We start from the raw sequence: 21260 nt of genomic DNA, 5'->3' as shown, positions 1-21260 counted from the left end.
GACGCTTCACTGCCTGAGCCACACAGGTGCCCCTGGTATTCCATTTTAAAAGTTAACCTACTCTGAAGCCGTTTTCACTTATTAATTCAACAGTGAGTAGGAAGCGGCTCAGTGGTAGCATGGAGCTAGGTAGGACTGATTTCCAGCTACCTGGCCTTGAGTCTTGTTTCTGTGATTTACTAGCTCTATGACCTTTGCCAAATAACCTAGTGTTTTGGGGCTTCAGATTATCTTAAAATGGTACTCATAATACTCCTCAGCATTCTTGAGAGGTTTAGAAGAATAAGTCCTTATAAAGCATTCAGAACGATGGCACATAGGAAGCATTCAGTAAAAGAAGGCTTGCAAATTCCTGGACAATAAGGGGTAGGGCAGTGACAAGATATGTCTCTGCCTTCATGAAGTTTCTGCTTTTTCAAACTTTAAATAGATAACGACCCATGAGAGCTATTTTCACAGAGGCAGGAAAATGCCTTTTGATTTATATTGGTTAGTAAGAGCACAAATTGTTGTGGGTTTTTTTGTATTTTTTTTTATTGGAGTTCAATTTGCCAACATATACCTAACACCCAGTGCTCATCCCATCAAGTGCCCCCCTCAGTGCCCATCACCTAGTCACCCCATCCCCCCACCCACCTCCTTTCCACCGCCCCTTGTTTGTTTCCCAGAGTTAGGAGTCTCTCATGTTCTGTCTCCCTCTCTGAGATTTCCCACTCATTTTCTCTTTTCCCTTTAATCCCTTTCACTATTTTTTACATTCCCCAAATGAATGAGACCATATAATGTTTGTCCTTTTCCGATTGACTTCACTCAGCATAATACCCTCCAGTTCCATCCACATTGAAGCAAATGGTGGGTATTTGTTGTTTCTGATGGCTGAGTAATATTCCATTGTATACATAGACCACATCTTCTTTCTCCATTCATCTTTTGATGGGCACCGAGGCTCCTTCCACAGTTTGGCTATTGTGGACATTGCTGCTGAACCATTGGGGTGCAGGTGTCCTGCCGGTTCACTGCATCTGTATCTTTGGGGTAAATCCCCAGCAGTGCAATTGCTGGGTGGTAGGGCAGATCTATTTATAATTCTTTGAGGAACCTCCACACAGTTTTCCAGAGTGACTGTACAGTTCACATTCCCACCAACCACACAAGAGGGTTCCCCTTCCTGCACATCCTCTCCAACATTTGTTGTTTCCTGTCTTGTTAATTTTCACCAGTCTCACTGGTGTGAGCTGGTATCTCATTGTGGTTTTGATTTGTATTTCCCTGATGGTAAGTGATGCAGAACATTTTCTCATGTGCTTGTTGGCTACGTCTATGTCTTCTTTGGTGAAATTTCTGTTCGTGTCTTTTGCCCATTTCATGATTGGATTGTTTGTTTCTTTGCTGTTGAGTTTAAGAAGTTCTTCATAGATCTTGGATACTAGCCCTTTATCTGATAGGTCATTTGCAAATATCTTCTTCCATTCTGTAGGTTGGTAAGAGCACAAATTATAAGAAAGGATAATTTCACAATTTTCCCATAGTTTTTCATTGACTTACTTATATAATAAATATTTATCAAGTGTCCACCACTTGCAATGCATTGTGTACAGAGGTGGGGATTCCTTTGCAGAAATTGTAGCTTTCTGCTCCATATTCCCTGAACATAATAGGCACGCAAAAAAAAAAAAAAAAAAATGCACTGAATGAATGAGTGAGTGATAATACCCAGTGGCCCAGGTTTATTAACTAATGCTCATGCCACAACAAAAATGCATTTAAAAATCAGAAACTAAGGTTGAGCACATTTTTTATGAGTTCTACATTTTGCCTCCCAAAATATATACTTGTGATTAGATATGGAAACCTGGATATTTATTTTTCCTTGACAACAGTGATTTACAACAGTTTATTTTTGTTCTCATCAAGGATATAAGGAAAGAGGACTTGTTTTAAAGAGAACTGTAGGGGGATCCCTGGGTGGCGCAGCGGTTTGGCGCCTGCCTTTGGCCCAGGGCGCGATCCTGGAGACCCGGGATCGAATCCCACATCAGGCTCCCGGCGCATGGAGCCTGCTTCTCCCTCTGCCTGTGTCTCTACCTCTCTCTCTTTCTCTCTGTATGACTATCATAAATAAATAAAATTTAAAAAAAAATAAAAAAAAAAAAAATAAAGAGAACTGTAGGGATCCCTGGGTGGCGCAGCGGTTTGCCGCCTGCCTTTGGCCCAGGGCGCGATCCTGGAGACTCAGGATCGAGTCCCGCATTGGGCTCCGGGTGCATGGAGCCTGCTTCTCCCTCTGCCTGTGTCTCTGCCTCTCTCTCTCTCTCTCTTTCTGTGACTATCATAAATAAATAAAAAATAAAAAAAAGAGAACTGTAAAACTTATTCCAATAATTTGTTTTAAACTCTTTAAATATCGGTCACTATTTATAGTTAAGTGGGCTATAACAGTAATCAAGCAACAATTCGTTAGCAAGTAGAACAGAGTTTCAAATAGAACAGAAACCCGAAATACAGATCACATTATAATAATCATAACTTGTTTTATAAAAAAAAAAAAATGAAAAAAAAAAAGAGTGATATTTAAAACAAAAACTTGGGCAGCCCCGATGGCTTAGCGGTTTAGCGCCGCCTTCAGCCCAGGGCATGATCCTGGAGTCCCGGGGTCGAGTCCCACATTGGGCTTCCTGCATGGAGCCTGCTTCTCCCTCTGTCTGTCTGTCTGTCTGTCTCTCTGTGTGTCTCTAATACATAAATAAAATCTTAAAAAAAACCCAAAAACCTAGTTTGGCTTTAGAGATAATGTTGTAATATATCCATTTTTAAATAATCTCATATTCTAAGATAGAAAATTTAGAGAAAAAATCACTATAAAAATGTTCTTCTGAATATACCAACAGGGAGAGAAGTTAAAATGTAAAAGACCTAGCAAGAATCAAAGTTTAAACTGGAAAAGAAGTCAAGAAGAGCTAATATCTGTAGGGCATAGGAAGGGAATGTAAAAATCAAATTTTGTTTAATTAAAAGAGAGGTAAAAAAAATATCAAAATTTTATTGATTTTGTTCCCTGCTGATTGTCAGCAAAATTCAGATAGAGGATGCCATCAGCAAACAAAGCACACAAAATAACATTTCTTATTCATCCCCTGCAGCCTTACAACATCCAGCCATTTAGTGACTCAGCTCATTCAACAAATAACATGTATTCATTAAGCATCTACTATGTCTCCAGCCCTGTGCTGATAACCAGATCAGGGTCCCTGTTGTTTAGGAGCTCAAAGTATAGTGGAGATGGTGGACAAACATGCAGAGATTTGCAAAAGTGTGACAGCCAAGTATATAAAACATCAATGAGGGTATCCAAAAAAAGTGCCTGTGCTTAGTTAAGTCAGGGAAGGCTTAAGAAAGGGATGTTTGAGCTAACTATCAAAAGATGAAAACCTTGTGGCCATGGAATTGACCCAGAAAAGAGTAACCTAGGGAGGGGAACTATCATGTGGGATGGAGCCACTGACGTGTTTCAGGTAAGGAGGTGATTTAATTTGTTTTCGAGACAGCCTCAGTGTTTACGCAGAAATGGAAAAAGATTAGAGACAAAGAGACTAAGTAGAAGTACTCTGCCCGTGAAGTAGAGATGAGAGCATTGAGAACCTGCAGTTGGGAAGGGAGGGACGTGCCAGATGTGGGAGAGTCTTTGAACACAAAATTAGCAGAACTTTAAAACAGATGACATATGGGAGCTTATGAAAGGTAGGAAGTCAAGGATAACCCCTACATTTCTGACTTGGATGAAGGGAGAAAGATGGTGTCATAATCTGAGGCCAAGAGGAATATGGAAAAAGAAACAATTTTTATGATGAGGAATATAAGAAATCAGTGTTAGACCAGTAGAATTTGAGGTGGTACTGTCTGTGTAATTAGCTCAGTTATGGATGAAGATTGTTTTGAGAGTAAACAGAGGAAAGGAAAAAAAGAAATAAAACTTATTATTCATGTTCATTTGGGCTTATTACCAGGTATCTCTCCACCACTGCTGTGCCTGAGCTTCAGGAAATCATACAACCACTCTTGTCAATGCTAGCTGTTCCTAGGTGATGGCACATATGGTGAGTGTATTTTGTTGTTCTGAGCCTATTACACTTCCTTTACATGGAGGCAATGTTGTATGGAATGAAATGATGATTACGGCTTCTGTAATAAATGCTATTGCTGACAAAGGTAATGCAAGTGGAGAAACAAAATACACACCCAGAATATCTGTTTATCTCTGCAAACACAAAGAGATGCCACTTGTTTATGGGAAGGGTTCAATATAATCACCCTGACACCACATAGCCAGGACATGTCACCGTCGGAGGCAAAGCAATGACCTTTGCTGTACAGTTAGCTGTGACTGTATAACCTGAACAATCTCAGTGAGGAAAAGACCATATTTATGAGTCTATATGTAGCCTCCATCCCTGTACCCATGGCTACTTTGTACATGGCTCCACTGAGCGACCACTTGATGTAGCCAGGTAAAAAAACCTGACATCACAGGATGGATCGTCTTTTCCATCTGAATACTTAGTTTTCTGCCTCTTTAGCCCTTTGGAAGACATTCACAAAGACACAAAGACACTCTATGCCCATTCTGAGCATACCTGTCCCCAGACCTAATCACCAATTTTCCCATTTAATTCCATCCAAGTACCCAATCAGCTGAAAAGCTTTTGGTTACTGCCCACAGTTAATAAGATCCTTATCTCAAGCTATACCTCCTTTCTATACAAAGTAGAAAACTGGTTGTACTCACTGGGAAGATACCTTTGACCATTCTTTGGGCCTATCGAGGCATTGTAATATAGTGACTGACCATATTTGGATATTGCCAGAATCCTGTGCAGATCCATGGTGGATCAGACCTAATGTATTCTCCATCTGTTAGCTTACCTATGAGGTCAAAGGCTTGGAGATGCAGCAGAGCCAATACAGCATATGCAGGTGTTGAAATAATTTGAGCCACCTTCTCATACAGCTTACTGAAGCCTTCTGGACTTTCTCAGATCCATTCTCATATGTACGTCATCTATTTTGTACTGAGATGATGCTGTATACTCAGTTCTATGGTTCATTGGATTAGATAAAACCCAAGTCAGTTCATAATCACGGAGCACTTGAATCCTACTGCCAAACATCCAGTCTCTACCAGGGCTTAGAAGCGGAACAAGAACTGATTTTCAAATGTAAAATAGTTGTTGGCAGAAAAGGGCATTACCTTACCCCCTAAACCCTCTGTGCTGAGATCTTCTTTTTACAAGAGGCTCCATACAGTATTTCACTATCTGTCCAATACTGTAGGGTCTGCTTGGTCCTAAAGGCCAAGTGGGAGGACCTTTATCAACTGTGGACCTGCTACCATGTTCATTCTTACACCATGCCCCACTGGAGTCTGGTAGCCTCATTAGATTACCTCGAAAATAGGTTGGAGGAGCATACCCCAACGTGGCATGTTTTACTTCCTAAATCTAGAGAGGCCCTCTAAGTGCTGTGTGCTTTCAAGACAGACATTACAAGGTGTTGATACTTGTCTCTAACTTTAGAATGGATATCCCAAAATGTCTGTAAGCTTTAGTTATGTGGCAAACCCTTAACATTTTGCAAAATGTATCTCTTTCCTTCTGGTGTGCATTTGTCTTAGTAAGTCATCCAGGGAGTTATTTTTTGCTCACTGCATCTGGTTAGTGTCATGGAGAGTCATGATGGTCTATGGGAACTGAGATGTGCAAGCCCCGAGGGAAAAGAGCAGGATTGCTGACGTAGCTCTAAGAGTAAGATGGAAACGTACATCCTCTTCTTTCCGTGTAAATGCAAACTGCTTCTCTTTTTGCTTACTGGTTGAGATGGAAAAGAATATTTGTTAAGTCAATAGCAGCATTCCGGGGCCAGGGGCTGTGTTGACTTGCTGCATTAAAGGAAGCACTCTGGAAGCTTGGTTGTGATTTGTGACACCACTTGACCTCTATCACTTCAAAGATCCGTTATTCCTGGTGCACTAAAGGAACCAATTCCACCACAGCTTTCCCCACTGTCATCTCCACTCAATAAAAGCCACCACAGAGTTCTTGATGAACTCCTCTCATTTACTAATCCCTTGATGAAAACTATATCTTCTAGGACCTCCTAGAGTGACAGCTAGTGGACAGCTGAATAGATTGCATGTAAAAGGAACAAACATATGTATTCCCCTGAGATTTCACAAATCCTTTTTCCATAGTATACTAGAGCAGTTCAGGGATTTTGTACTTTGTTAGAGTTCAGGCTTTGATTAGCCAACCAGACAGACTTATATTTAACATCACTTCTGGGTACTCAAGCCAACACATTAAATTCACAATTCTAGATGAATGTGGTCGTTGTCAGTAAATTTAACCCATTGAGCCTATGATCTACAACCTAAAATTCCACTCTCATGCATGTTTCTGAGGCTCCTATTAATAGGGATTGGTAAATTCCTGTAAGTCTTCGGATTTATAAGCAATCTCCTCCTGGAGTAGACCGGTAGCTCTCTGTCTGGGCTCAGAGACAGAACCCTCACCATGGGCTGGAGGCAATGGGCGATGTTTGTGGGAGGATGCTAAGAACAATCAGCACCAGCACATCCAGTATCTATGCCAGGTGTAGTCACTGAAAAGCTTTTATGCAGAGGAGGCCTGGTTCCCTCAAAACAGGGAAGAAGGATTTCCTCCACCAACAGAGGAGTTTGAAGTTTAAGATTCTCAGCCTGCCCACATGTCCCCATCCCAGGTCTCTGGGATCCACTTCTTCCCCACTCATGCATTTCCCTTAGTGCATAAGACCTGCGAAAGTATTAAGCATTTGGCTGCATTGCAGGCACTATAAGCCTACGACCCTTACAGCTGGTTCCTGGGTTGCCCCCAACTCACCCCATAAGTATAAGACATGAAGAACTACTTAATGGAGATCTTCTGAATGTCTGCATGTGTTCTTGTATAAAAATCAGTGGATAAATGCATAAAGAAAATGTGATACACACACACAAGAATAAAACAATGAAGCCATAAAACAATGAAGTCTTGCAATTTGCAACGACGTGAATGGAGCTTGAGAGCATGATCTGATAAAATAAGTCAGACAGAGCAAGATAAATACCCTATGATCTCACTTATACATGGAATATAAAAATACACAAGTTCACAGATAAACAGATTGGTGACTGTCCAAGGCAGAGGGGTTGGGGGGTGGAGAAAACGGGTGAGGGAGGGAGTCACAAAAGGTTTTACAACTTTACTGAGGTGAGGTATAACTGATGTACAGTAAACACACACATTTAAACAGAACGACTTGAAGAGTTTTGACATAAGTATACACCTGTGAAATCATCACTACAGTAAAAAAAAAAATGAACATAACCATCTCCCTCCAAAGTTCCTGGTGCCCCTTTGTCATTCCTTTCTCCCTTCATCCCCTTACCCTCATCTCCAGACAGCTAGTGATCTGCTTTATATCTTTCTAGATGTATTCAAATTTTCTAGCATTTTATGTAAATGAAATCATACAGTATGAACTCTTTGTTGACTGGTTTCATTCACTCAGCATTGTTACTTTGAGATTTATCCATGTTGCTATGTGATTCAAAAGTTCATTCCTTCATATTGCTGAGTAGTATTCCTTTGTGTAAATAACAACAATTTGTTTATCCAGTGACATTTGGGTTGATGGACATTGGGTTCTTTCTGGGTTTTGGCTATTACAAATAGAACACTCATACACAATCTTTCTGTGGACGTGTTTTTATTATCTTGGGTACATACCTAGGAGTAGAGTGCCTGGGATGAATAGTAGGTGTATGTTAATTCGTAAGAAAACTGTCAAACTGGTTCTCGAAGTGGATGTAGCAGTTTGCATTCACTCCATAGCTGTGCCAACAATTAGTATGGCAGACTGAACCATTCCTGTGCACATACAGTGTTAAGTTATTAAAGTTTTAGTTTGCATTTCCCTAATAACTAATGATGATAGTCATTACTTCACTTGTGCTCATTTGCTATCCATGTATCTTCAATGATAAGAGTGTTCAAATCTTTTGCTTTGAAGGTTGTCTTATTATTGAGGTTTGAGGGTTTTTAATATTCTAGATACAAGACTTTAATAATTATATATCTATATCTATATCTATATCTATATCTATATATATATATATATATATATATATAATGTTTTCTTCCTGTCCGTGGCTTGTCTTTCTTTTCCTCAAGATTTTACTTACTTAAATTCCAGTTATTTAACATCCATGTAGCTTGTCTTTTTTTAAATAGTATCTTTCAAAGAACAAAAGCTTTTAACTTGAATGAGCTGCAATTTAACAACTTTATATGTCATGCCTTCTGTGTCCTATTTAAGAAATTTTTGCCAGAACCAAGGTCTCTAAGATTGTCTTCTTTGCTTACTTGTAGGTATTTTATAGTTTTAGCATTTATGTTTAGATATGTGACCTCTTTCGAGATATAAAACTTTATATATATGTTGTGAGATGAGGATCAAAGTTCAATTTTCTGCATTTGAATACCCACTTTGCTGAAAAGAACATCATTTTCCAATTATATTGCCTAGGCACCTGTGTTAAACCTTACCAGTATTCATGTGTATCTATTTCTCAATTCTCTATTTTGTTCCATTCATCTATATGTCTATCTTTATGCTAATAACACAATGTCTTCAGTATAGTAGCCTTATAAAAATCTTAGAATCAAGTAGTAAAAGTTCTCAAATTTTGTTTCCAAAATTGTTTTGGCTAATCTACTTCCTATGCATTTCCATATACATTTTCAAATCAACTTGTCAATTTCCTCAAAAATTCTGTTGTAACTTTTGATTGTAACTGAATTGAATGTAGAGATCAATTTGGAGACAATGGACTTCTTATCAATATGGAGACTTCTGATCCATGACCAACCTATATCTCATCAGGTATTTGAGTCTTCTTTAAGTTCTCTTAGCAGTGTTTGCAGTTTTTAGTGGACAGGTCATACAGACTTTTTTCTTCAATTTACACTGAGGTATTTAATTTTTCTGATGTTACTGTAAATGTATTTTTATTTTATTTTCTTTTTTTTTTTGTATTTATTTATGATAGTCACAGAGAGATAGAGAGAGAGGCAGAGACACAGGCAGAGGGAGAAGCAGGCTCCAGGCACCGGGAACCCAATGTGGGATTCGATCCCAGGTCTCCAGGATCGCGCCCTGGGCCAAAGGCAGGCGCTAAACCGCTGCGCCACCCAGGGATCCCTGTAAATGTATTTTTAAAAATTCAATTTCCTACTATTTCTTGCTGGAATATGGCAAGATTCCACACCTTGACAAACTCACTTAGTAGTTCCAGTAAGTTTTTTGTAGGTTGTTTAGGATTCTGTACCTAGTCAATCATGTCAACTGTGAATAAAGAATCTTTTAGAGCCTCCTTTCCAATTTCAGTGTCTCCCTCATCCTTCTTTCTTTCCTTATTGTACTGACTAGGATCTCAAGTCCAGTGTTGTGAAGAAGTGGTGAGAACAGATATCCTATCCTTAGAGAGAAAGCATTCAGTCTTTCACCTTTAAGTATAATCTTAGCTGAAGGTTTTTTGTAGATGTTCTTTTATCAGGCGGAGGAGGTTCTTTTCTATTCCTAGTTGAACAAGAGTTTTCAAAACAAATGGTTGTTGGATTTTTGTAGTATTTTTTCTGCATGTATTGAGATGGTTATATCCAACTTTGTTTGTAAGTCTGTTAGATGGTAAATTGCATTGCCTGATTTCCAAATGTTAAGCCATCCATGTACTCCTTGGATAAACACCATTTGTTCATGATGTTATTTACTATCTGTATATATGTTCCTAAGATATTGGTTATTTCCTTGTAATATTGTTTTTTATAAGCCTCAAGTGGTTTTTATATTGGGTAATACTTTATAGATATTGTTGGGACATAGTCCCCTCTATTTCTGAAAATATGTAGAATTTGTATTGTCTTTCTTAAATGCTTACTAGAATTCACTAAGAAATTCATCTAGGCCTGCAGTATTCTTTGTGGAATTTTTAATTTAATAATTTAATAGTTCAACTAAATATAATTGAATTTAAAAATTCAATTTCTTTAATAGACCTATTTATGTTATTTTTGTTCATTTTTGAATTTTGGTATATGCCTCACAGTGAATTTTTCTTCCACCTAATTTTTCAAATTTGTGGGCATTAAATGATTCATATTTATATTGTCTGTAGGGTCGGTAGTAATATCCTGCTTTTTATTTCTTTTCTGGATTGCTTATGTTCTCTTCTTAAATTTTTATTTAGAGGTTTATAAATTGTATTGTTCTTTTCAAAGGAAACAACTTTTGATTTTATTCATTTTCTCCAATGGTTTTCTATTTGCAATATTACTATTTTCTACTGTTATCATTTCCTTCCTTCTACTTGCTTTGGGTTTAATTTGCTCTTCTTTTACTGATTATTATGTTGGAAGGTTAGATTACTGATTTGAGATCTTTCTTTTTAAATACAAGTATTGAATACTATAAATTTCTCTGTAAGTACTACTTTAGCTGCATCCTCAAATTTTTATGTTTTATTTTCATTTTCATTAAATCAGAGGTATTTTCAAATTTCCCTCATGACTTCTTTAACTCATAGATTATATAGAGGTATTCTGTTTAAGATCCAAATATTTGGAGGTTTCCCAGAAATTTTTCTTTTATTAATTTTACTCTATTATTACTTTTTAATTCCATTGTGATCAAAGAACTTTCTTTGTATGATTTTAACTCTTTCAAATTTGTGGATGTTTGTTCTATGACCCAGAATATAATGTATCTTGATGGATATTTCACATATACTTGAAAGGGATGTGTTTTCTATTGTTGAGGCCAGTGTTCTATTAATGCTAATTATATCCCATTGATTGATAGTTGAGCTCAAGACTTCTCTATCTTTACTAACTTACTGTCCACTAGTTCTATCAATTACTAGTAAAAGGGTTTTGAAATCTCTGATTATAATTTTGGTTTTATCTATCTGTCTTTTCAGTACAGTAGTACAGTTTTGTTTCATGTATTTTGAAGCTCTGTTATTAGGTAAACACATATTTAAGATTGTTACGTTCTTATGTGTGGCTTTTTTATCCAGGCTGTCAACATCTGCTTTTATTTGGGGTACTTAGACTACTTACATTTAATATTATTATTGATATGATTGATTTTAGTTTTCATCATGCTATTTGCTTTCTATTTGTCCCCTCTCTTCTTGGTTTCCTTTCCTCTTTTTCACCCTTCTTTTGGATTGATGTTTTTTTTAATGAGGCTATTTTATTTCCACAATTAAATTATTATATTTACACCTTTGTTCTTGTTATTACTGATTTCACAGTTCGTTAGGGTTTTTAACAATCACAGTCTACCTTTAAGCAATATTATACCAGTTTATAAGTAGAATAAGGACCTTCTAGCAATACACTTCCATTTCACCTCTCCCAACCTTTATATTGTCATAACACATTTTACTTTTGTACTGTTCTAAGTTTATAAATGTCAAAATATATTGTCAGCATTTCTGCTTTAAACAGCAAATTTACTTAAAAAATTTTATTCAATTACTGAACTTTATTCAGTAATTGCAACATATGTATTGATATTATTTTGTTATTTTTGGAGCAATTTATTTGTAATGTAAAAAAAAAGCAATTGTATTTTACTTGAAGATTTTCAATATAAGTGAAAAGAAGTGCAATTGTGGAATGAAAAAACTTAGATAGAATTGGATTGACAATATTAATATCAACTCACTCCTTTAGAGTTTTAATATCTATCTTTTCAAAATTGTGAAAAAACTGTGTAACATAAAATTTATATCTGTTTTTATTTATTTGTTTTTAATTTTTTAATTTATTTATGATAGTCACACACACACACACAGAGGCAGAGACACAGGCAGAGGGAGAAGCAGGCTCTATGCACTGGGAGCCCAATGTGGGATTCGATCCCGGGTCTCCAGGAACACGCCCTGGGCCAAAGGCAGGCGCTAAACCGCTTCACTACCCAGGGTTCCCTATCATATGTGTTTTTAAGTGTATAGTTCAGTAGTTATCCTCTAAAGAGATTTAAGGAGTAAGAATAGAAGTCCTTTATATTTATTTACATTATTACCACTTTGGGAATTCTTCATTCCTTGTATAGATCCAGATTTCTACCTAGAATCATTTTTCTCCTGCCAGAAAAATTTCTTGCAGTGCTGGTCTACTATGATGAGAGAAATCAGCTTTTATTTGTCTGAAGAGTTTTTCTTTCACTTTCATTTTTAAAAGATTTTTTGTGTGTCTGTTGCTACTGATTAATTTTTCTTCTCATATGGCATCTATTTTCCTGTTTCTTTGCATGCCTGGTATTGACTGCTATATGGTAGACATTGTGAATTTTATATAATTTGGGATAGTGGAGTTTTTGTATTCATTTAAATATTTGGGGGATTTGTCCTGGGCATGCAGTGAAGTAAACTTGTGAACAATCTGATTTTTTTGGCTTGCTTTTAACATTTGTTAGGTCCAGAATGACTTTCAGTGTAATCCATGCAGGTTAGAGTATTGGGTGCTGAGAGAAGGGTTGAGAAGGGTACAAAGTGTATCTGGAGGGCCAAATAAAAGTTAACTGATATATATGAGTAAATGCTTATTTTCATATCTGATATTCCAAAAGACTGCAATTTCCTTGAGATCAAAGACAACATGTCTTTCCCCGTTTACAGCTGAGAGATTAACAGTGTCTCACAAAAGCAGGCATTTGTTAAATGTTTGCTTTCTATATATTTTTAAAAAGATAACTGTAACCTTACATTGTCTTTCGAAAATTAACATTTAATTATTTTAGTAGTGATAGCACTTTTTAAAAAGAACTTAAAATAGCATATATTAGTATGTCTAATCATTTCATCAACTTACATTTTTCTCATCCATTCTATTTTTCTAATTTTTCTTTTCTTTTCCATATCCTGCCTTCTCTTTAGTTTAGAGAAATGGAATTCAGTTTCTTTTTTGTCTTCCAACTCTACATTTTCAGTAGACATCCAAAACTATTGAGAAATGAAAAATGAACATACAAAGTGTTGAAATACTGACTGTGAGGTTATCTAGCTATAGACAAGAATTTCTGTGAGTTCAGTAGGAATATGCCAAAGCAGAAACAGAGAAACGAATACATCCCTCTAAGGTATTTCTTATTATGGCATGGGTGAGTAGTACATTGAGCTTTCAGAGACACGTGTCACAGAAAGACTAACAAAGCACTAGTATTAGTAATTTTTTTTATTAATAACTATTAGCTGAATGGATACATGAACATGTTCCAGTATTGTTTTTGTTTTTCATAAGAACAGACCTTATCTACTCTTAGTGTTCTTAACTTTTGAAGATTCTAATTCCCAAGGAGTATAGGAGCCCTCCAAGAACAAAGTATCATTATTATGTCCCAAGATTTTGTGGTTTCCCTATGTGACATGCTATCCTAACTGGCTGCCTATTTATCTACTTCAAATTCATTCCCTCTCCTTCACCACATACACACTGAAGAACAAGGAAGAGAGTTTGCTATCCCCCACACTATGTATTTGTCTCTCTTAGAGCACATATTTACTGCACTGTAATGAAATATTCTTTTTACCTGACTCTCTCCAAAATTAAAAGGAAAAATACTTAAGGGGAGGGACTATTTTACATAACATCGTATCCCTAGCATCTGGTATGATACCTGACATATGTTTGGTATGCAAAAGGTTTGTTGAATGAATGCATGCATTCACACCTTGATCATTTTCACTTTCATACTTAGTATACTTAATATACCACATTCTATAACCTGCATACCAGAGATTCAGGATCTAAATGAGGCTACAAGCCCATATAAGCAAACACCTAGAGCTACTGAACCTGATCATATTAACCTATAAAATGTAAGCTTACAAATATCCTTAGGTAGAGATTATCTCCACAAAAAAGACACCAAACATGGTGTCTATGGAAAATCACATATATGTTTTAAGAATTATGTATATATAAAATCATTCCATTCAATTAATATGAGGATATGTTAAAGCTCCAAATACCATAACAATCCAAATGATTTCCCAGCAGTCTCTGATGTTCCAAGGTCTATAAGAGAAAATGTCACATTTTTCTCAAGAATTCCCACCTCTAGTCCAAGGATTAATATAGCATCAACAGCATTTAGAAGTAAATGTAAAGAAAAAAAGATATATTGCTGATCTGGAATGATTATTAGTAACCCCTGAGTAGTTAACACAATCAGTTTTTATCAGTTAAATTACCAAGATTTATTAATTTAAAATTAATATTCAAGAAGACAAATGAGTTTCTAACTATAAAAGATTAAAAATTATTAATATTTCTCTTTTCTTACTGTATCAGACACAGGCCTCCAGCCATTGTTCTCTACACGATGATACCAGCCACTATGATCCTCTTCCTGAAGATCATCACTTTTAATATGAGATGTATATTTTGCTGAAAGTTTTGTATAATCTCTAGGGCTATTAGCACACAGATCTTCAATATGTCTATGAGTGAAAATTTTATAGTATATATCAGGTGGAAATTTAACCTGTATATGGAAAAGTTCAAAGGACCATTGTAATCTAATTATAAAACTGGTTTGTTTTAAAAATTTACATTTCTTTTTTTAAAATAAATTTATTTTTTATTGGTGTTCAATTTACCAACACACAGAATAACACCCAGTGCTCATCCCGTCAAGTGCCCCCCTCAGTGCTCGTCACCCATTCACCCCCACCCCCCAAAAAATTTACATTTCTTAAACTTCACAGAAATGTGCTTTAAAACTACCAAATAAGAATTCATCCATACTTACACCACCTAATCTGAATCGTACACGAATACCAGCAGCAGCATCTAGAAGCTCTGCCTATAAAAAACATATATTACTTTTCAACATTCTGTATATATCAGTTCACTATTTCTCATTCTATCATGTTAAAATAGTCACTGAATATTGATTATTTATGAGAAAGGTCAAGTAAATAGACCTCAAAGAATTATTTTTAAATTAAAAAAATTTTAAGATTGTTTAAAAAAAAAGATTTTATTTATTTATTCATGAGAGACACACAGAGATAGAGGCACAGACACAGGCAGAGGGAGAAGCAGCCTCCATGCAGGGAGCCTGACGTGGGACTTGATCCTGGGTCTCCAGGATCACACCCCAGGCCAAAGGTGGCACTAAACTGCTGGGCCACTGGGGCTGCCCCAAATATTTTAAGATTTAATTTCTTATGGGAAATCAATAAGTAAAACAGCTTTCATGATAACTGGAAAAATGATAACAAACTATGTTTACTTTCTATGCAACGTGTAAGTATAAAAGCCAACAGATTTATTTATTTATTTATTATTAATTAATTAATTAATTTATTTATTCATAAAACAGAAATTTTACAGAAGTCCTCAAATATATGATTTTATTAAATATCATCTTACAAGTAAATTCAGAGAAAAAAATTATGATTGGCTAATCTGAGTTTAACACCAGATGACCTTACCTAACTAGCTTTTATTAAATCAAAATCCCATGTTTAAATTTTATAATAACTGTATATTGGTCTTCTAAATTATTGTGCCCTGCACCAAATGGAAAGTAGTAAAAACAATTTTGGGTCATCAATCAGAACACAGTTCAATCTTATCTCCCAATAATATTAAGTTAAATGAAAAAATACATGTTATCTTAAATCATTCAGTCTGTAAAGCCTGAAAGATCACACAAAGTTTTGCATAAGTTTTTCGTGACTAAACAGTCTATTTACAAATGCATACCTGTATAAGGTCACAGTTCAAACATGAAAAAACATGTTTTATAACAGAGTCTCAAACATATTTTAAAAATTCATAAGATTTATACAGATAACACTTGAACAACATGGGTTTGAAGACCACGGGTCAACTTATATGTGGATTTTTTGTAATACAGTATTGTAAAAGTATTTTCTCCTCTTTATGATTTTCTTTTTTTTTTAAAGGTATTTTTTATTTATTTATTTTTTAATTATTTATTTATTTATTTATTTATTTATTTATTTATTTATGATAGTCACAGAGAGAGAGAGAGGCAGAGACACAGGCAGAGGGAGAAGCAATTACTCTGGTCCTTAACCGGGAGCCCGACATGGGGCTCCAGGTCCATGGTCTGGAGGATCCTGGATCCATGGTCTCCAGGATCGCGCCCTGGGCCAAAGGCAGACGCTAAACTGCTGCCCCACCCAGGGATCCCCCTGATTTTCTTAACATGTTATTTTTTCTATTTTACTTTATTGTAAGAATAGAGTAATACATATAACATACAAAATATGTATTAATTAGCTATTTATGTTATTAGTAAGGCTTCTTGTTGACAGTAGCCTATTTGTAGTTGACTTTTTGGAGACTTACAAGTTACACATGGATTTTTGACTGCATGAGCGGTCAGTGCCCCATCCCAATGTTGTTCAGAGGTCAACTGTATATACATTTTAAACAAAATTCATTATATATAAACTTCTATTTCCACTAGAGTAGGCAAATTTCAAGTGTACAGCTTCATGGATTTTTTTCTTTCCTCTTTTATTCAGTGAGGGTGAAGGGATGATCATGTAAATCCAATCAGAAATGGAGTGGAATTGAGCTTGGATTGCAGTTTTAATAATCCTTATCTGTTCCATTTCTAGTTTTTCCCTATTTCTCAGCTTTGGTCCTGGCAAGTCTTTATTTCCTCAACTCTGAAAGCCTGTAGGAAATTCAGATGTTCCTTTGGGAAGATTTGAGTTTACTTCTTTATCCTCTACCATCTGCAAACTCAAATGGGGATTAGGGTTGGTTGGGTATTGGCAGGTCCTTTCAGCATGACTTAATAGTGTTATTTAACGTGGACTTAGATTAGTTGTAAATATTCACTGCAAACTAGGAAAACCAAAAATAGTAAAAAAGAGGTACAAGTGATATGCTTAAAGGAAAGAAAATATAATTATATAAAATGTTCAATTAAAACAGGAGAAGACAGAAAAATAGTGCAATACAAAAAAGAAACAAAGAACAAGGGCAAGAAATAGAAAACATTAACAAATATGTTAGATATTACTATATTAAATATCAATGGTCTAAATATACAAAGTCAAAGGCAGAGACTACCAACATAGATTTAAAAAAATAAGACCCAACTGTATGTTGTCTATAAAAAAACATTTTAAACATAAAGACACAGAAATGTTAAAAGCAAAGTAATGGGGAAAGATATAATACATTAACTAATTAAATGAAAACTGAACAGCTATATTAATTTCAGAAAAAAAAGCTTAACTCAGAGCAAGGAAAATTATCAGGGATAAAGAAGAGGGTTACATGATGATAAAGTGGCCAATTCTAGATCTCAGGGCACCAGGGGACACAGCCCAAGATCCTGCCCTTCCCCAGGACAGGCGGAGGCAGGGAGGGCACAGGACAGTGAGGACGCTCCTGCCACCAGCTGCCCCCAAGCTGTGTAGATCAGTGCCCCTCGCCCCTGGGAGCATCTAGGCCAGTGCAGGCTGGGAGATTCTGTAGTTACTGCGGGAGCTGACTCCAGGGCTGGAGAGCTGGCCCCACCAGTGGTGCTGTTCCTACTGGTGTCACCGGGTGCCTGGGAGGGGCGGGGTCGCCAGGGCACAGGGGCCTCACAGGATAAGCAGCTCCCACTGAGCTGTGCACCTGGCAGGGGGCAGGGCAGTTCCTCCAGGTGCAAAAACCTGAGAATTAGGGCAGCCCCGTGGCAAAGCAGTTTAGTGACGCCTGCAGCCCAGGGTGTGATCCTGGAGACCCAGATCGAGTCCCATGTCGGGCTCCCTGCATGGAGCCTACTTCTCTCTCTGCCTGTGTCTCTGCCTCTCTCGCTCACTCTCTATGAATAAATAAATAAAATCTTTAAAAAAGAAAAACCCTGAAAAACAGCACAGCAGGCCCCTCCCCCAGAAGACCAGCTGGAAGCACAGGGGGAAGAGCAAATTCTTGACCAAGTAGCACTGGAAAGCTCCAGGGGAAATGAGTGATTTACAGTATATAGAACCAGAGGATGATACTCCCTTTTTTTATTTCCTTTTTCCAGTACAACTCGTTTTTAGCCACTCTGCACTGAGCAAAATGACTAGAAAGAAGAACTCACCACAAAAGAAAGACTCAGAAACAGTACTCTCTGCTACAGAGTTGAATTTGGATTACAATTCGATGTCAGAAAAAAATTCAGAAGCACAATTATAAAGCTACTGGTGGCTCTGGAAAAAAGCATAAAGGATTCAAGAGACTTCATGACTGCAGAATTTAGATCTAGTCAGGCCAAAATTAAAAATCAATTAAACGAGATGCAATCCAAACTGGAGGTCTTAATGACAAGGGCTAATGAGGTGGAAGAAAGAGTGAGTGACATAGAAGACAAGTTGATGGCAAGGAAGGAAGCTGAGTAAAAATGAGAAAAACAATTAAGAGATTGTAAGGAAAGGTTAAGGGAAATAAATAACAGCCTCAGAAGGAAAAATCTACATTTAATTGGGGCTCCAGAGGGCGCCGAGAGGGACAGAGGACCTGAAAGCATATTTGAACAAATCATAGCTGAGAACTTCCCTAGTTTTGGGAGGAAAAAAGGCATTCAGATCCATGAGATGGAAAGGTTCCCCCCACTAAAATCAATAAAAACCCTTCAACACCTCAACATTTAATAGTGACACTTGCAAATTCCAAAGATAAAGAGAAAATCCTTAAAGCAGCAAGAGACAAGAGATCCCTAACTTATATGGGGAGAACTATTAGATTAACAGCAGACCTCTCCACAGAGACCTGGCAGGCCAGAAAGGGCTGGCAGGATATATTCAGGGTCCTAAATGAGAAGAACATGCAGCCAAAAATACTCTATCCAGCAAGGCTGTCACTCAGAATAGAAGGACAGATAAAGAGCTTCCAAGATAGGCAGAAACTGAAAGAATATGTGACCACCAACCAGCTCTGCAAGAAATATTAAGAGGGACTCTGTAAAAGAAACAGGAAGCCCAAAGAAATAATCCACAAAAACAGGGACTGAATAGGTATTCTGATGACACTAAATTCATATCTTTCAATAGTTAATCTGAATGTGAATGGGCTTAATGATCCCATCAAAAGACGCAGGGTTTCAGACTGGATAAAAAAGCAAGACCCATCTATTTGCTGTCTACAAGAGACTCATTTTAGACCTAAGGACACCTCTATCCTGAAAATAAAAGGTTGGAGTACCATTTACCATTCAAATGGTCCTCAAAAGAAAGCAGGGGTAGCAATCCTAATATCAGATAAATTAAACTTTATCCCAAAGACTGTAGTAAGAGATGAATAGGGACACTATATCATACTTAAAGGGTCTATCCAACAAGAGGACTTAACAATCATGAATATATATGTCCCTAATGTGGGAGCTGCCAAGTATATCAATCAATTAATAACCAAAGTAAAGACATACTTATATAGTAATACACTAATACTGGGAGACTTCAACACAGCGTTTCCTACAAATGACAGATGTTCCAAGCACAACATCTCCAAAGAAACAAGAGCTTTAAATGATACACTGGACCAGATGGATTTCACAGATATTTACAGAACCATATATCCAAATGCACCTGAATATACATTCTTCTAAAGTGCACATGGAACATTCTCCAAAATAGACCATGTGCTGGGTCACAAATCAGGTCTCAACCAATACCAAAAGACTGGGATCATCCCCTACATATTTTCAGACCATAATGCTTTGAAACTTGAACGAAATCACAAGAAGAAATTTGGAAGAAACTCAGACACATGGAGGTTAAAGAGCATCCTGCTAAAAGATGAAAGGGTCAACCAGGAAATTAGAGAAGAATTAAAAAGATTCATGGAAACTAATGAGAATGAAGATACAACAGTTCAAAATCTTTGGGATACAGCAAAAGCAGTCCTAAGAGGGAAATACATCTCAATACAAGCATCCCTCAAAAGATTGGAAAAAACTCAAATACACAAGCTAACCTTGCACCTAAAGGAACTGGAGAAAGAACAGCAAATAAAACCTACACCAAGCAAAAGAAGAGAGTTAATAAAGATTCAAGCAGAACTCAATGAAATAGAGACCGGCAGAACTGTAGAACATATCAACAAAACCAGGAGTTGGTTCTTTGAAAGAATTAATAAGATAGATAAACCATTAGCTGGCCTTATTAAAAACAAAAGAGAAAAGACTCAAATTAATAAAATCATGAATGAAAAACGACAGATGACAACCAATACCAAGGATACAAACGATTTAAAAAACATATTATGAGCAGCTATATGCCAATAAATTAGGCAATCTAGAAGAAATGGATGCATTTCTGGAAAACCCCAAATTACCAAAACTGGAACTGGAAGAAATAGAAAACCTGAACAGGCCAATAACCAGGGAGGAAATTGAAGCAGTCATCAAAAACCTCCCAAGACACAAATATATATCCAGGGCCAGATGGCTTCCCAGGGGAATTCTATCAAATGTTTAAAGAAGAAACAATACCTATTCTACTAAAGCTGTCCGGAAGATAGAAAGAAATGGAATACTTCCAAACTCATTTTATGAGGCCAGCATCACCTTCATTCCAAAACCAGACTAAGACCCCACCAAAAAGGAGAATTATAGACCAATATCCCTGATGAACATGGATGCAAAAATTCTCAACAAGATACTATCTTATAGGATCCAACAATACATTAAGAAGATTATTTACCATGATCAAGGGGTATTTATCCCTGGGTTGCAAGGCTGGTTCAACTCTCGTAAAGCAATGAACCTGATAGATCATTTCAACAGGAGAAAAAACAAGAACTGTATGATCTTCTCAACAGATGCAGAGAAAGCATTTGACAAAATACAGCATCCATTCCTGCTCAAAACTTTTCAGAGTGTAGGGATAGAGGGAACATTCCTCAGCATCTTAAAAGCCATCTATGAAAAGCCCACAGCAACTATTCTCAATGGGGAAACACTGGGAACCTTTCCCCTAAGATCAGGAACACGACAGGAATGTCCACTCTCACCATGGCTATTCAGCTTAGTACTAGAAGTCCTAGCCTTAGCAATCAGGCAACAAAAAGAAATAAAAGGCATTCAAATTGGCAAAGAAGAAGTCAAACTCTCCCTCTTCACAGATGACATGATACTGTACATAGAAAACCCAA

The 21260-nt window shown here is 36.7% G+C and overlaps 1 protein-coding gene across 1 annotated transcript in view; it reads right to left on the bottom strand.

Annotated features, from left to right (window-relative positions):
• The window catches only part of C10H11orf65 (chromosome 10 C11orf65 homolog), a 77865-nt gene that overhangs the window by 9982 nt on the left and 46623 nt on the right, over positions 1 to 21260 (bottom strand). Inside the window, exons 4-6 of the mRNA XM_041772550.1 lie at positions 14896 to 14949; positions 14428 to 14628; positions 12954 to 13084 (exon numbers count right to left, since the gene is read on the bottom strand). Coding sequence (XP_041628484.1) covers positions 12954 to 13084; positions 14428 to 14628; positions 14896 to 14949 — 386 coding nt within the window. The remainder of the gene's footprint in view (positions 1 to 12953; positions 13085 to 14427; positions 14629 to 14895; positions 14950 to 21260) is intronic.

The sequence above is a fragment of the Vulpes lagopus genome, chromosome 10 (assembly GCF_018345385.1).
Source record: "Vulpes lagopus strain Blue_001 chromosome 10, ASM1834538v1, whole genome shotgun sequence".
Lineage (NCBI taxonomy): Eukaryota > Metazoa > Chordata > Mammalia > Carnivora > Canidae > Vulpes > Vulpes lagopus.
This window is presented reverse-complemented; position numbering and strand designations above follow the sequence as displayed.